This window comes from Acanthopagrus latus, chromosome 5 (genome assembly GCF_904848185.1).
Source record: "Acanthopagrus latus isolate v.2019 chromosome 5, fAcaLat1.1, whole genome shotgun sequence".
Taxonomy (NCBI): domain Eukaryota; kingdom Metazoa; phylum Chordata; class Actinopteri; order Spariformes; family Sparidae; genus Acanthopagrus; species Acanthopagrus latus.
Genome location: NC_051043.1, coordinates 179,274 through 196,106, shown reverse-complemented (window position 1 = coordinate 196,106; position 16,833 = coordinate 179,274). Strand labels below are relative to the sequence as shown.

The 16,833-nt window shown below is 43.5% G+C and overlaps 1 protein-coding gene across 5 annotated transcripts in view; it reads left to right on the top strand.

Annotated features, from left to right (window-relative positions):
* Positions 1–16,833, top strand: part of pdzd2 (PDZ domain containing 2) — a 122,751-nt gene that overhangs the window by 54,935 nt on the left and 50,983 nt on the right. For all 5 annotated transcript variants that reach the window (XM_037096909.1, XM_037096905.1, XM_037096907.1 and 2 more), the window contains one exon: positions 16,012–16,157. In XM_037096909.1, the coding sequence (XP_036952804.1) occupies positions 16,012–16,157 (146 nt within the window). The remainder of the gene's footprint in view (positions 1–16,011; positions 16,158–16,833) is intronic.

Below are 16,833 nucleotides of genomic sequence, written 5' to 3'. Positions count from 1 at the left end.
TATGGACTTTAAAACATTTGAAGTGTTTTATGTTGTTTTCAGCTGTAACTGAAGTTGTATTCAGTTAAAGCTGGTGAAAAATTTTCCTGTAATGCTGATTCATAAAAAAAAGCTTTTAGATGACCAAATAACAGGGCTTTTATTGCCAAGAAGTTAGAGTATATGAAACTTGTTTGTAACCGAATTAGTATAGCCACTGTATTAGAGGTGATTCTTTGATAGTACTGCGAGGAGTCATTAGTTCATGACACCCCCTTAACAGGTAGCCCAGGCCCACGCTGAGCCAAACCAAATAGAGCCAGGCCAGCACATCCTTAAGAGCTGTAACTATTGTAAGTGTGTAGATGGGACCACGTGCCTTTTACCCTGTTAAAAAGGGAAAATATGGACTCAAGCACCAACAGTCCCCCAGGTCTGTTAGTGGGACAGACACTCCAGACAAGGTTCAACAAAACCCCAGCTCATATTTTGTTCCTTCTTTTATTTCATCCCTCTTACATTTAGAGATGGCCATTTAAGTCTATCATACATTGTACAGTTCTGAGTGAGAAAAGGACAACCAAGGACAAATCTGCAGAGTCTATTATATGCTGTGTTAAGTGGAACAAGGTATGATTAAATGCATTTTGATAGTGTAGTGGAAATTTCTGTCAATAAAAGAGTAAAGTCAGATCTGTCTTTTCGGTAAGTTTAATCCAACCATCTGCAGATGGACTCACCACACAGTCAAATTCATGAGCTGAGTGAATGAGCCCCGAGTAAATGAGTGTTCACAATTTATACACAGATATCAACAAGGTCAGGGGAAGAGACAAGCACTCTCAGTGCCAGCAGTGATTAAGCTACACACATACGTACATACAGCTATCCCAATCAGACAGGCTTCTCATCGACACAAGACATAAAGTTAAAACTTCATGACGCATGACCTGGGACTCTGTGTGAAGCATACAATTATCAGACATAAAACATGAGACAAGAAGGCGACTTTCTATCTGAGTTCTGGCTGGTTCGTGACTCTATTACAGTCATATAGGGCAGAGGTTAGGTGTCCATACATTTGCATAAGAAATCATATTCAACAAAATAGTTCAAAATTCATCAACCCATAATGAAAAGGAATTTTTCCATCACAATTTCTCCCTTTGAGCATACTATGCTCACTACAGACTAGATTAAAAAAAATTCCTTCGTAAGTAATAGTGAAGGATAAAAAAAAAATCAAGTCAGCTTGGAAAAGAGATTCTTTTCACAGCTCAAAAGACATGCTCAAACATCAGTCATGATTATTCTACAATAAGCACGCTCTGTGAGGTGTCGTCCGCTGGCTCTGGAACCCGTTTGCAGTGGCTGGCGTGAACCCAGGTGGCTCTCTCTGTGATCTTCACTGCCATCTCCATGGTCAGAAGCACTTGGAAGGGACCGTTCCATCTGTGAGCTCTCCAGTTCTTTCTCCTGAGATCTCGAATGACGACCCAATCCCCTGGCTCCAAATCATGCAGTTTGTGGGCAGGCAGAGCGTCCTTGACCTGTTTGTGAATATCAGAAAGAACAGAGGACAGGTTTGCACAATAACGCAACATTTCATCCTCACACTGACCTGTCCCTGGGAGCTGTCTCGTGCCGGGCCATATCCCGGTGTGCAGAGGTCGACCAAACAAGATTTCAAAAGGGCTAAGGTTGTTTTTAGCTCTGATTCTAGCCCTCATGTGCATGAGGACGGTTGGCAAGGCTTTGGTCCATGACAGACCTGTTTCTTCACAACATTTAGCAAGCTTGTTTTTCAGGGTGCCATTTTCTCTTTCTACGGCACCTCCGCTTGCTGGGTGGTAGGCGCAGTGCTGTTTTAGGTCAATACCTAAGTAGTCCCCCGCACTCTTCAGAGCTGTGTTTACAAAAGGTGTGCCATTATCACTGGAAATTTTAGCTGGAATTCCCCAACGTGGGATGATTTCTGTGATTAAAGCTTTTGCAACTGCTGCCGCATCCTGTTTGGATGTAGGGAAAGCTTCCACCCACTTAGAAAACATGTCGACCACCACGAGACAGTATTTCTTTCCCTCACTAGGTGTTAGTTCAATGAAATCCATTTGTAAATAATCGAATGGTCTTTCAGGGGGTGGATGGGCGCCCTGTTGCGTCCGAAGACCTCCCCCTGCATTGTTTGTGGCACAGATCACACACCTTTTGCAAAAAGTTTGGGAGAAGGCTGAGAACCCTTTTGTGAACCAATGTCTTTGTATCTCACTCATCATTCCCCCTTTTGACACATGATCTCGTCCATGTGTCAACTTAGCATAGTGAGGAAAAAGATATTTGGGCAAGCACGGTTTGTTGTTAGGACCATACCAAACATTCTCTTTGACAGCGCAACCAGCTTGCCTCCAGTTGGCCTTCTCCTGTGGAGTGGCTTTTGCTTGTAGTTCCTGCAGATCTGTGAAAGGTGTCAGTGGTGAGGCAGGGATAGCAACACATTGTTTTGTTAGTCGCTGCTTAGCTGCTTTCTTCGCAGCGGCGTCTGCTCTGGCGTTTCCCTGTGAAATGAAGTCAGGTTTGTTAGTGTGAGCTTCACATTTACAGACAGTGATTTGTTTTGGTAGCAGCAGAGCATCGAGGAGGGAGGCAACCAATGTGTGGTGTGCAATTGGCTTTCCTGAAGCCATCAGGAATTTTCTGTTTGCCCAAATTTGGCCAAATGAATGACAAACTCCCCAGGCATAACGACTGTCTGTGAAAATGTTAACAGACTTGTCCTTGGCCAATGTGCATGCTTTTGTTAAGACTACAAGCTCTGCGGCTTGAGCGGAATAGTTTGAGGGGAGAGGTTCAGCTAGAACAATGTCATGTAATGTTGTGACTGCAAACCCTGTTTGGTTCTTTCCTGTCCCTGGGTCCCTTGATGCTGAGCCATCCACAAACAGTTCCAGGTCTGCATTCTGAAGTGGCACTTCCTGCAGATCAGATCTGGGAGAGCAGACTTTATTAATGATAGCAACACAGTCGTGCGCCTCTCCATCGTCAGCTGTGGGAAGAAGGGTAGCAGGATTAAGAACTGTACATCGTTCACAGTAATGTTTGGGAGCTCTAGCAGAATGGTGTTGTATCTCAGCCACTTAGCAGCTGAGAGATGAGAGGTTTTCTGCTCGAGCAAAATCAAGGAGATAGCATGGGGTACCAGCAGTGTCAGATCAGAATACCCTACAATGTCTCGAGAGGCCATCACTGCTTTCTCTGTAGCAGCCACAGCTCTGAGGCAGGCAGGCAAGCCTGCCGCCACTGAATCAAGTTTTGATGAAAAGTACGCTACAGGCCTGTTGCGGCCCCCGTGGTCTTGTAGCAATACGGAAGTCATGTACCCACCCTTTTCGTCGACTGTCTGGGTGAAAGGTCGTGAGCAGTCGGGCAGGCCCAGAGTCGGGGGAGACTGCAGGGCCAGTTTGAGGTCAGTGAATGCTTTGTCAGCGTCAGTCGTCCACTCAAATTTGTCGTTCGCATTGAGGCCTTTCCCATGGGCGATTGCTGCCAATGGTGCCTCTATTTCTGCGTAGTTCAGGATCCATTGTCTGAAATATGACGTCATACCCAAAAAACTCATTACTTGCTTTTTGGTTAGAGGCCTCGGAATAGACTGGATTGCAGCTATTCTTCCCTTCCCTTGTGATCACATGACCTAGGAAAACAACTTCCTCAGAGACAAACTGCAGCTTTGACAGGCTTGCTTTGTGTCCGTTATCAGCCAAATGGGAGAGCAAGGCCACTGTGTCTGCTACACAGGCTTCTCTGGTGGGAGAGCAAATCAACAGATCATCCGCATAAGTCAACAGTGCACTATTGCTGGGCAGCTTTAAAGAATCCAAATTGTCGCACAGTGCTGCGTTAAAAATTGTTGGTGACTCGGACAGGCCCTGGCACAAGCGCGTGAATGTGTAGGTCTTATTTTCAAACGTAAACGCAAACCAGAATTGGCTGTCTGGGTGAACAGGAATGCTGAAGAAAGCATTGGCTAGATCAACAACAGAGAACCACTTACTGCCGGGTGGAACTTGTGAGAGAATGGTGTGAGGGTTAGGGACGGTTGGCGCGCGTGCATGAATGGCTGCATTTACTGCTTGTAGGTCTTGTACAAACCTCCATTCGTTGGCCTGGCCCACTGGTTTGATCTTTTTGACTGGGAAGATTGTCGTGCGCACGGGTGAATTTTCACACGGAACGATGACGCTGGCCTTGGGGAGTGCCTCAAACACTGGTTTGATGCCCTCCACAGCCTCTTTTTTCAGGGGATACTGGTTCTGGCACGGCCTGTGGGAAGATTTTGGAGTGATTATTACAGGTTCTGCGTTTTTGATAAGCCCAACATCATGTTTATGCTGTGCCCATAAGTGTGCTGGCACTTGGCTTAACTCTGGTACCTCAGTGACGTTATCAACAAAAAATCTTTCATGACAAGCATCAAAAGAATCAAAACAACCCTTATTTGTCCTGACAAATTTTGACAAATCCCCTTTCGTGTCAGGTATGAGCTCAACAGATCATACTGCAGTTACTACAGCTGAAAGCCTTTTTCTGTATGTTCTCAAACTGCGGTGATACTCAACATGTGGATCGGACATCTGTGTCCGACCTGTTGCATCATTGCATGCCCTGGTCCATGGTCCCAATTCCTGCCACCCTTTCCCCTTTGGTTTGATCAATGGAATGTGAGGGTCAGAGTTCGGTACCGAGAACAAATGCTGAGAGTGGGAATCCGTCAAGGTTACAGAAGCAACACACATTTTGTCGTTCCAATACAACCACACAAGCCTCAGTTTATCTTGTCCCTGTCTCTCCCTGCACCAGTTTTTTTTTTTTTTTCAAAATTCGTATCAGGACCGAGGGAGATGTGTGCTGTGCACTGAAGGTCTTGTGCTCTCACCATGTCTGCGTGTGTGTTGTGTGTGTGCGCTGTGCATGCTCTGGCTGTCTGCAGGAGGGTGTGATTTATAGAATCAAGAGCTGTGAGGGGGAGCTGCCAGTGATATGAGTAAAAAAGATCTTCTTTACCATACTTCACGAATGTGGCTGCTTCCCTAACCACCACTAACCCCTCCGGAGTCGATCTTAAACCGATACCCAAAGCACACATCAGATCTCTCCCCATGAGATTCACGGGACAGAAAAGAAGATCTTTTTTGCTCATATCACTGGCAGCAGGAAAGAGTGTTTAAAACGGCCCTGTAGCTCATCTTCGCATGCAAGTGGAGTAGTGTACCTTTCTGTTGTTTATTTTCAAGATATGTGATAGCTTGCAGTGTAAGGGCATACATCTCTTGTGGTGTGTGTGTGTCAGTGTTGGTGCTCTCACGTGAAAGATACGTAGGTTGCTTCTCCTCCTCAGCCTGTGCGTCAAAACCAGATTCGTCCGTCACTGTACTCGGCTCCTCAGCTAGTCAGTCGTCCGTTGCGTCGTTCTCTGGGCAGTTGTCTTGCCACTGTCCCATTTTTCCACATCTATGACAGGCGCCAGGGCGTTTTTTGAATCTGCCCCGGCGTCCCTTTCCCCGTCCTCGTCCACGACTCCTCGCTTGGTGCTCGTAGCATGCCAACTGAGCCAATTGGAGTCTTTCTGTCAAGACTGTCGCCTTTCGGTTCTTTTCGTGGTTGAGGAACTTTTCTGCGTGGTTGTCCCATTCCTCAACGCTTTCGAGATTTGCATTGTCCCAGCTCACACATTGTTCTCTCACCATTCTGCTGATCTCTGGCTTCACGCCATTCATGAAGCGGTCCTGTAGCTGGGCCTCCCAGGGAGTGACTTCATGGATACCTCCCATGACTCGGGGCTTCGCGAGGCCACTGTGCGTGGTGTGGACTGCAGTGAGTCTGACCAGATAGTCCGCTAAGAGTTCATTGTCACGTTGTTTGCAGGCAGAAATCTTTCCCATGTCTAATTTCAGAGGGAAGGTCTGTCTGATTCTGTAACATAGTCCTCCAATGACGTCTCTGTATGCCAAATTGTCATCGCTGGCCCAGTCAGAGTTCTCTACCCTAATGTCCTCCACGGGGTAGTCGCCCGCAACTCGGGCCCACGTTGTACCCATCCGAACCATCAGCAGGCGTTGCAGTTCAGCAGTGGTGGGCTTGAACTGTCGGCAAAAGGTTATGAGCTGAACCGCAAAGTCTGCTCCCCCATTGCGGACGTCTGGAAGCGATGCGGCAGCGTACTTCATGTCACTGTATGTCCAAGGCCTATAAACCAGCTGCACTCGACCCTCAGTCCCCGCCACCTCCACCATGGGAGCCTGGAAGATGTACACAGAGTTGCTCCGTGTGTGGTGAGGGCTGTGGCTGACGGTGGCATATGGTGGTGGTGTGTTTAGGCTCTCAACCACCAGCGAACGCCTTGCTCTGCCCTGCCCTGGGTGGAATTCTCGCTGTACGACGGGTGGTGGGTGTCGTAGGAAGGCGGGCGGCGCGGAGGACATCCCAGCTGCTGGTTCCCAGTTCATGTCCGGTGGCCCTGGAGTCCTCTCGTGGCGTGCAGACGGTGCAGGTGGTGCAGATGGTGCAGACGACTTAGCCGGAGCCGAGTCCAGATCGGGATTTAGTTTGAGACACTGAGACTGAGAGGTTAGAGGAGCTGGCCCTGCCTGCCTGTTCTTCTCCCTGTGAAAAGCTTCCTCCTGCCAATTTGTGAAAGCTTCCCAATCTGGTTCAAATGTCTGTTTGTTCTTTCCGCTCTTCCCTTTTTCCTCCTTGTTTTCCCTTTCCATTTGTTTTAGTTTGCTTTTTAAGGTGGCAAGTTGTTTGGTGCTAAAACTGCCAGCACTTGGAAACCCACACTCTCGGACCCACACATCAAGTTGATCCATACTCTTCTTACCGTAATTGGCAATCATATACTGAATGTGAGGGGAGGTCAGCCTGAGTGGATAATCGTTGTCCCCCTGAATTTTGCTGTTTCCTGAACCCATTTTGGTTTTTATTACCCCCGAATTGATTATAAAAAATTTCTAAAGGAAACAAGGCGTTGTTAAAATTATTTTTCTTTCACTCGAGTGGATATGAGACCAAGGAGCGGTAAAATCAACAAAAGAAATGGATAAAAGGCAATGCAATGACCTAGGCAACTGTTTTCTAATAAAAACCCAATCCGCAGAATCTGTAACTTCGGGAAAAAAAACCCAATAGAGACAAACAATTGACACATGCAACCGAAAACTCAACAACTAACACAGAAAAAAAAAAAAACTGGGGATAGACAATTGACACACGCACACTCCCTTTCCGTCCGGCACCCTTTTTTCTTTTTTTTTTTCTAATTTCTAAAGTCACTCAGAGGAGGGAAAGAAAGTAAAAAGATGCATAGGAAAGAAATGAAATGTTAGTTCTGTCTGTGTCTGAGCAGGCCCTTGGCACTGCGACCCACTTTGAGAAATTACTTTCCCCCTAACGAGAGAGGGACAAATCTGAGCATCAATTTCCCACGTGATTTGCTCTACTCCCAAGAAGGAAAAACTCAGTGCTCGCTGGCTCTCAGTTCCTGTCTATCACAAACCAGAGTTCTCTAGAAAAACTCACAGGGACTGAAACCCTTTCGAAGCTTCCTTGATTCTACAGCGGTTCGAAACCCAAACCTGCCCTGTTGACACACCTGTCACGCCCACCCAAAAGTGGCAAGAATCGATTCAAGTACGTACACACACAACGATGGTCTGTTGAATATTGGCTTACCGAGAAGACAGCTTCCACACGGTTCTGTAGATTACAGCTGTGAGCGAGCCACCTTGTCTCAGGCGTCAGGCCCTCACGTCTCTGCTCCTTTGATGGCGGGGTTGAGGTTTTGGAGTCCGAGCTCCCGCGTACCCTTTGAACCGTCTGCACTGAGTTTAAGGCACTCTCTCACAGAAGTGATCCCATCCTCTTTGCCAAAATTGCGGTGGAAATTTCTGTCAATAAAAGAGTAAAGTCAGATCTGTCTTTTCGGTAAGTTTAATCCAACCATCTGCAGATGGACTCACCACACAGTCAAATTCATGAGCTGAGTGAATGAGCCCCGAGTAAAGGAGTGTTCACAATTTATACACAGATATCAACAAGGTCAGGGAAGAGACAAGCACTCTCAGTGCCAGCAGTGATTAAGCTACACACATACGTACATACAGCTATCCCAATCAGACAGGCTTCTCATTGACACAAGACATAAAGTTAAAATCTCATGACGCATGACCTGGGACTCTGTGTGAAGCATAAAATTATCAGACATAAAACATGAGACAAGAAGGCGACTTTCTATCTGAGTTTTGGCTGGTTCGTGACTCTATTACAGTCATATAGGGCAGAGGTTAGGTGTTCATACATACATATAAGAAATCATATTCAACAAAATAGTTCAAAATTCATCAACCCATAATGAAAAGGAATTTTTCCATCACAATTGACAACATCACAATAGTCAAGAATCATAAGTATAAGTTGAGAGGCAAGTTTCTTACAAACACCACGTGTAAAGCAATTTTGAGATCGATGTAAAACATTGATTCCAAGGTTGACTTCATGTAACACATGATCGACATCTAATTTGAGTGAGAGTTCAAAATAAAGTCATACACCAAGATATTTAATCTTATCAACTTTATGCAGAGGAGTGCCGTCATTACAGGTTAGTACACAGGAAATGGGATTGGATTTGAGTTTCTCTCTGGTACCAAAGATCATAATATTGGACTTTGTCTTGTTGAGCAATAGTTTATTATGTGAAAACCAATGTTGTAAGATGTTGAAATCAGACTGTAGAGAAGCTTGAATTTGTGGTAGATCAGGTTTAGATGTATATATGACAGTGTCATCGGTGTAAAGTTGAACAAAAGAGTTATTGAAAATTGATGGTAAATTATTTACATAAATAGAGAAGTGGTCCTTATGTTGAGCCATTTGTTGAATCAACAAATCAGATTTATTCCCATGTAGGACGACACATTGTTTTTTTTATTATGCAAGTATGAATTGAACCACAGAACTGCATTTTCAGAAAGGCCAATAGCATGGAGCTTAGCTAAAAGCAGAGAGTGATCAACAAACTCAAAAGCTTAAGTTAAATCAACAAAGATGGCACCTGTGGGATCACCATTATCAGCAGCACAAAACACAGCATTGGTGAAGATGAGTAGGGCAGTAGTTGTGGAGTGGCTAGACCTTAAGTCAGATTGAAATGGTGATAGGATATTGTTGATACTGAGATAATGTGAAAGTTGATTATAAATTAATTGTTCGAAGACTTTAGCAGTAGAACATATAACAGATATACTCTTCATTCACCTCTCAGGCACGGGGAATGGCCATTTTATTAAGAAGAGTGTTACTGTTTCATTTGAAACATGTAGAAAAGGATAAAGGAAGGTCAGTATATTTTGGTTAGAGGCTTTCTGGCCGATGAACCAGTCACTATGCTTAATGTTTACAGACCAAATCAAGATATTCCAAATTTCTTTGTGAAACATTTCTTCAACACAACTTGCCCCCCAACTGAGCTCATCATCATTTTAACCTGGTTCTGGACCCAGCTAAGGACAGATCCTCTCCAACTTCTAAATCTTTATCCTCTGCAGTGAGGGCCCTTTAAAAAGAACTAGAAGATCTCAGTTTAATTGATGTATGGAGAGTGAAACACACATCCCTTTGTGAATACTCTTTCTACTCACACGTACATAACAGTTACTCTCGGATTGACGTGTTCTTTATGCATGCAGGGAAGGAGCATCTCCCTACCTCATGCGAATATTTGGCTAAAACACACTCAGATCATGCTCCTCTTTTGCTCCATATGACCAAACAGAACCAAAACAAAAACCCCAAATGCTGGAGATTCCCCACTCATTTGGTCAGCGATGAGGACTTCCATTAAATTAACTAATGAACAGATTGATTTCTTTTTCATCACAAATGCAGGATCTGCTTCGCCGTCTATAATTTGGGAATCCTTAATGGCTTCAGGGGCTTTACAATTAGCTACTCTGCTTGGAAGAAGAAACAATACCAATCCAAAACAAGGTCGCTGGAGACTGATATTAAAGCCCTCGAGAGAGACCATTCTCACTCTAAAGCACAGGCAACTCTTGATCAGTTAACCACCAAAAGGGCTGAATACGATGCTCACAACACAGAAGGTGGAGAATGCAATGGCTAGGTAGAAAAAAATGTCATTATGAGCAGGGTTACAAATCAGGAAAATTACTAGCCTGGCAGATTAGAAGGGAGGAAGCTGTGAGACACATGCTGGCTATTAAACCGTCAGATGGGAATGATGTGGTCTGCAGCCCCAAACAAATCAACCAGTCCTTCACATAATTCTACAAAACACTTTACTCATCACAGGGTGAGAAGAATCACGACACAGACCGTTTTTAGATGGTTGGATGGGATGGATCTCCCACGGATGCCAGAAGAGACTGAGACTGAACTTAACAACAAAATATCCAAACAAGAGGTACTAGATGCTCTGACTGGGCTCCCAGGAGGAAAAGCCCCCAGCCCTGATGGGTTTACATTTGTCTTCTTTAAAGCATACACAAATAAATTACTTGACCCCGTTATCTATGTTCAGTCATGCAACTGAAATCAATCAGCTACCCCAAACTCTGGAGGGGCCCTTATCATAGTTATGCTGAAACCAGGGAAAGACCCTATGTCATCAGAATCAGAATCAGAATCAGAAATCCTTTAATGTCCCACAGACGGGGAAATTTGTTTGTCACAGCAAGAACAGGAACAACAGTAAAAATAAGCAATAGAATTAAAGAGGGAAGAAATAGACATATATACATATTTATATGATATAGTGCAAAATTAACTGAAGTTTTTTTGTTTTGTTTTTTGTACATAGATTTTAAATACAGATAATAAACATGGAATAAATATGGGTGTTAGGGAAATTGACCAGTGCAAAAACAGAAGTGACCTTGTGCAGACATACTGCACAGTGCAGGGTGAGGTCTATGGGCTATTGGGAGCAGTGCTGGTTGTAAAGTCTGACAGCAACAGGAAGGAAGGACCTGCAATACCTCTCCTTCACACACTTAGGGTGTAGCAGTCTGTTGCTGAAGGAGCTGCCCAGTGCTGTTAGAGTGTCCTGCAGGGGGTGGGACTCCTGCACCAGCAGCGATGACAGCTTGTCCGTCATCCTGCTCTCTCCCACCACCTGCACTGAGTCAAGAAGGCATTGAGCTGGAGGTGGTTCCACTGGCACCAGTCCACAAAGTCCTGAATAAGTTCTCTGTAGGCCAAGCATATCCAAAGTCCGGCCTGACTGCAGCTAAAAAAAGGAAAGTTGACAAAGAGGGCCGACGTTTCCAGGACAAGTGGAAATTGGAGTATTTTTTCACTGAAATATGAAACAACTGTGTCTGCCTAATTCGCCAAGAGACTGTGGCTGTTTTCAAGGAATTTAATATCAAGAGGCACTACCAGACGAAACATGCTAACTACGACAAGCTAACTGGGGACGAACGCCGTGAAAAATTGAAGCAACTGGAAGCTGTTTTAATGGCAGCGCTTTTTCACAAGAGCCCGTGAGTCAAATGAAAATGCCACAAAGGCGAGCTACGAGGTGGCAACTCTGATTGCCAAGCACTGCAAACCTTTCACTGAGGGTGAATTTATTAAAGAATGTGTAATGAAAATGGTTGATAAAATTTGTCCAGAGAAGAAGCAAGAGTTTGCCAATGTTTGCCTGGCTCGTAACACTGTGGTACGGAGAATTGAAGAAGTTTCATCAGATATTAAGAGACAGTACGAAGCAAAAGGAGCGGAATTTGACTTCTTTTCATTAGCCTGCCATGAAAGCACTGACGCATCTGACACCACTCAGTTTCTGATTTTTTTGAGAGGAGTGGACAATGACATGAACGTGAGTGAAGAGCTTCTCGACCTCCAGAGCCTAAAGGACCAAACAGAAGAGGCGTGGGGGGGGGGGCGCAGAGATGGCTGGGCCTCCTTGTTCCCTGACCTAAAGGCCCTCTTTTTTTAAGGAGAGCCTTTATGTCAGGATTAATCCAGGGTTTGCTGTAAGAAAAACACCGTACAGTGGGTACAGTGTTATCAACACAGACGTTTATGTAGTCCGTTATGCAGCCTGTTAAGCTCTCGATGTCCTCCCCATGAGAAACACACAGTTCTTCCCACACAGTTGAGTCAAAGCAGTCCCTCAGAGCCTCCTCAGACTCCTCAGTCCATGCTTTAACTATGCTGGTTTCCACCGGTTGCCTGTTTACGAGGGGCTGGTACACAGGCAGGAGATGCACCAGGTTGTGGTTAGATCTTCCCAGGGGAGGGAGGGGGGATGAGTTGTATGCCTCCTTGATGTTGACATACAATAAGTCCAGTGTTTTATTGTCTCTGGTGTGGCAGGTGACATACTGTGTGAATGTGGGCAGAGTGGAGGACAGAGAGGCATGATTAAAGTCCCCAGAGATGAGGAAGAGGGCCTGTGGGTGCTGTGTCTGCAGTGAGCCTGTGACTGAGTGAAGAACATCACAAACTGCATCAGCATTAGCAGAGGGGGGAATGTACACAGCGCAAACAATCACCTGTGTGAACTCCCTCGGGAAGTGGTATGGCCTCATGCTAAAAGCTAAAAGTTCGATGTGCTTACTGCAGACCTGTTCTCAACAGTGATGTGCCCAGAGTTACACCAGCTGTCATTAACAAACACTGCCAGCCCTCCTCCTTTCCTCTTACATGTGGGTTAGGGTTAGCGGTGTGGGTCATACAGTCCCATTTCCCTTCTGTCAACTGAATATAAGGTGCTTGCTAAAATTATAGCCACCACACTTGAGAAAATAGTTCCTACACTGGTTTACATGGATTTATACAAAAACGATCATCAATTGATAATGTCAGGAGATTTCTTAACATAGCGCACTGTGCTAAATTGATGAACAATCCAGTATTGGCCATCTCACTGGACACAGAGAAAGCTTTTGACCGTGTTGAATGGCATTTTCTCCTTGTAGTCCTACATAAAATGACCCATTTAATAACCCATTTCCCCTATCAAGGGGCACTCGACAGGGGTGCCCACTCTCGCCCTTACTCTTTGCGTTAGCAATTGAGCCTTCAGCCATCGCAGTAAGGTCCCAACCTTCTATCTCAAGGGTCAGGGTTGGGGAGGAAGTCCACGTCATCTCGATATGCGGACGATATAATCCTGTTCTTAACCAATTTGAACTCCTCCTTACCAGCCCTTATAGACCTGCTCTCCACATATGGTGGACTATCTGGATATAAAGTTAATCTGCTGAAAAGCATGGGCTTACCCCTTAACTCCCCAGCTGAACAAATTTCACAGGAAGTCTTCCCTTTTCAGTGAGTTGCTCAATATATTACATACCGGGAGAAGGACCTTGATAGATGGATGCAGCTACCTATTACCAGTAGGGCACGTAAATTGTATAAAGATGAATGTGCTGCCCCGATTTTTATACTTGTTCCAAACCCTTCCCATATCTATCTCAAATATGTTTTTTTTAAGAAATTAGAAAGCATGGTTACTAGATTTATATGGAGGGGGAAGGTACCCAGAATAAAACTCAAATCCCTATTTTACACCCCTCAATATGGTAGATTGAAGCTCCCCAGTTTTGAACTTTTCTCCTGGGCTGCCTAGTTAAGAGCTATCTGGTTTTTGCAGACTGAGATGCACAATCCTCCTGCTTGGAGGCAAATAGAATAGGTCCACACTGCAGATGTGCTGCTAGCCAGCATCCCTTTGATCCAGTGATATTATAGTTTGAAGAATAAAACGGACTGCCCATTTGTAAATCATACAGCCAAGCTATGGTCAGATATACAAACACGTCTCAAATGTGTAAAGCCACTGTGCAGAAACACCCCCTCAGATTTTTCGAACAGTTATGAGATGCCCCTAGCCTTCCTGCCCCATATTTCCCCAAGTACCTGCAGGTTAGACATTACATTAGCACACAACAGAGCGGCCATCCGAATCCTTTAGATTCTCCTTTAACTGAGGCGATCTTTAAAAACATTCAACACCTGAGGGGTATTTTATCCTTAATCTACCGCAGATTACTAGATCTCTCCACAAACAAAACCCTCAACTCCAGGGCTAAGTGGGAGCAAGACCTTAATTTCACTTTTGAAGACTATGATTGGGAAGAAATCTGTCTGGGAGATCAAAATTTATCCTATAATAGCTGCCACAAACTTTTACAGATGAATCTCATCCATAGAATTTACTTACACCAGAAAGTCTCCACAAGATGAACAGTTCCATCTCAGAACTGTGTCCTAGATGTAAGATAGAAACAAGAAGCCACATCCGTATGTTTTGGACTTGGACTTTGTTTTGTTCGGAGACTCATTGGCCCTGCCTATTAACATGAGGGTAAATATAAACTTTATCAAGCTAGCTCTGATTGCTGAAAACAAATGCATAGCTATATAATGGAAGAGTGAGGACTCTTCTACTGTCTCTATGTGGCTGAGAGAAACTGCTTTGTAGATAACCTCTGAGAAGATTATGTTCAACTTAAAAGAAAAAGCCCCACCTTTTTGACAAATGTTGGAGTGGCTTTAAAGGGTACTTAGAAAACATCACATGGTTAGCTGGGCAAAGACCACTAATGGTGTAACAGCAACAGGTATCAGATAACTTTTCCCAACATGATGTATTTGAGGAACAGACTGTACACCACTGTTGATGTCTTGGCTGCTACTCTCTATGTACTTTAACCCTCTGCTTTAATTTTATTTTTGTTTAAATTTATTGTACCGTTTCATCTTTGTATTCATTTATTTATTTTCAATATTTTTTAACTTGTTTTTTTGTTTTGTTTTTTGAGGGGAGGGAGGGGAAGGGTGAAGACTGGTATAACCTGCCTCAGCTCTGACTGTCAATAGTAAAGACTGGGAGCTACAGATAATTTTTTCCAGTGTGTCACTTTCACTTTCACTTTGTGGACCAGTAAATCAGAGGTCTAGACCAAATATAGAAGAGAGGGTGCTGGCAATTTGCATTGAGTGGAAGAGTGAAAACTCACACAATAACCAGACGGCAGTACACCCTGACGGCATCTGATTGGTTGCATTACATCACGTGAACTCCCCATGTCATCTGAATCTTGTACATTTTGAGAGGGCACATTCACCACACAAGAAATTAAATGAAATATCACTTTTAACAAATATAAACTTGTGTATATTAATTCAATTAATACTTCAATTAATTTAATCATAAATCCTATTTATTCCTTCCATGTGAGATTATTTCAAATCAAAACCCCTTTTTATTTATTTATCTGTCACATGAGGTTATGAATTTATTTATTTATTTCATCAATAAACAGATGAACAGGACTACTAATAAGGGCCTAGGGCCTATTGGATTATAGTTTAATTGGCTGTGCGACTGAAAATGTATAATAGGATGAGGCAAATAAAGGATTTCTGGCTTAATTGATTAATGGATCATTTTCAGCAACACATTTTTGAGTTAAGAGGTAACTAAACAGAAACTGTTTCCTGGAGCAGATTGCATTTGCTTTTTTTTTACTGGATGTCTATGCTGGGTGTAGGCTGGATGATGAGCAAAGCAGCAGTTGCAGCCTCATCCCCACATCATTGCCTACACAGGATACATTCAGTAGGTCACTATTATTTTAGCAGCATCAAAACCCAACCGCTACAGTTACATTCATAAAATTGAATAACATAAAATGGAAAAAAACGGTGACTTACCAGCCTACTTATAATGGAAGTCTATTGTGGTAGTTGGCAGTCTGACAAGGAATCCGAGGCAATGTGATAATATTTATAAAAGGTCATCAGTGAATCACGTATAGACCGACACATTTTGACTCAGAGGAGTCTTTAACAGGGTATATAGAGCAAGAGGACAAGTGCTCTGTATACAGCTCATCAAGTGCTTGTTATATTTCAGCTTTTTGATCATGTGTATTATATATTATTTATGACTATAACTCAACCCTGTGTATTACATTATGTTTTTGTGTTCCTCTGTAGGCTAGAGGGAGCAACTACATCTGGAAGATGCATATGGTGAAGGGCCAGGAAGGCTTGGGCATACAGATAACAGGGGGGCGGGGCTCCAAGCGCTCTCCTCACGGCATCATCATTGCTCGTGTAGAGGAGGGGGGTGCCATTCACAGGTACAGTCCAAATAATGTCTGGAAAAAAAGCAAGTGCAACTGATATTCCATTATCTCTACCTGAGCACAATAATAATCTATTCATGGTTGATTTATAAAGCATTTCAATTTTTTTTTCAATTTTGTGTGTGATGAATTTTATGTTTCAAACTTGTATTTATGACATTAATAATTTGCTGAGCACTAACACATTTCTTTTCAGAATTCAGTTCTTTGTACACACTCACCCACATAACAACATACTGAATTTACTACAACTACAAATGTTTTCTGTCTTTAACTGACAAAACCAGCTGTTCACATTTAGGTGCACTGCATTATATTGACTGTTATATTTTTATAAACTATATTGTGCATAGCACAAATAAAGAAACTAAAACTTGAACTTGCTATTTTACTAATTTCATGGGCCCGGTTATTTTTTTTTTCCCTCACCAAGAAGCTTATGTTTTCAGTCTTGTTTGTTAGTTTGTCTGGTTGATTTAGATAGCAAAATTATGATAAATAATGAAATGTCATTAAACGGATCATAATTGAATTAGGTTTTCGGTTGTCTCATGTGTTCCTGCTCGACATTTAACAGTCTATCTCTGCAACTACGATATCTATTTCAATAATCAAGCTGTCATAATAAAGGGAACACTTGAAATATATGTTTAGATGTGTTAATATATGT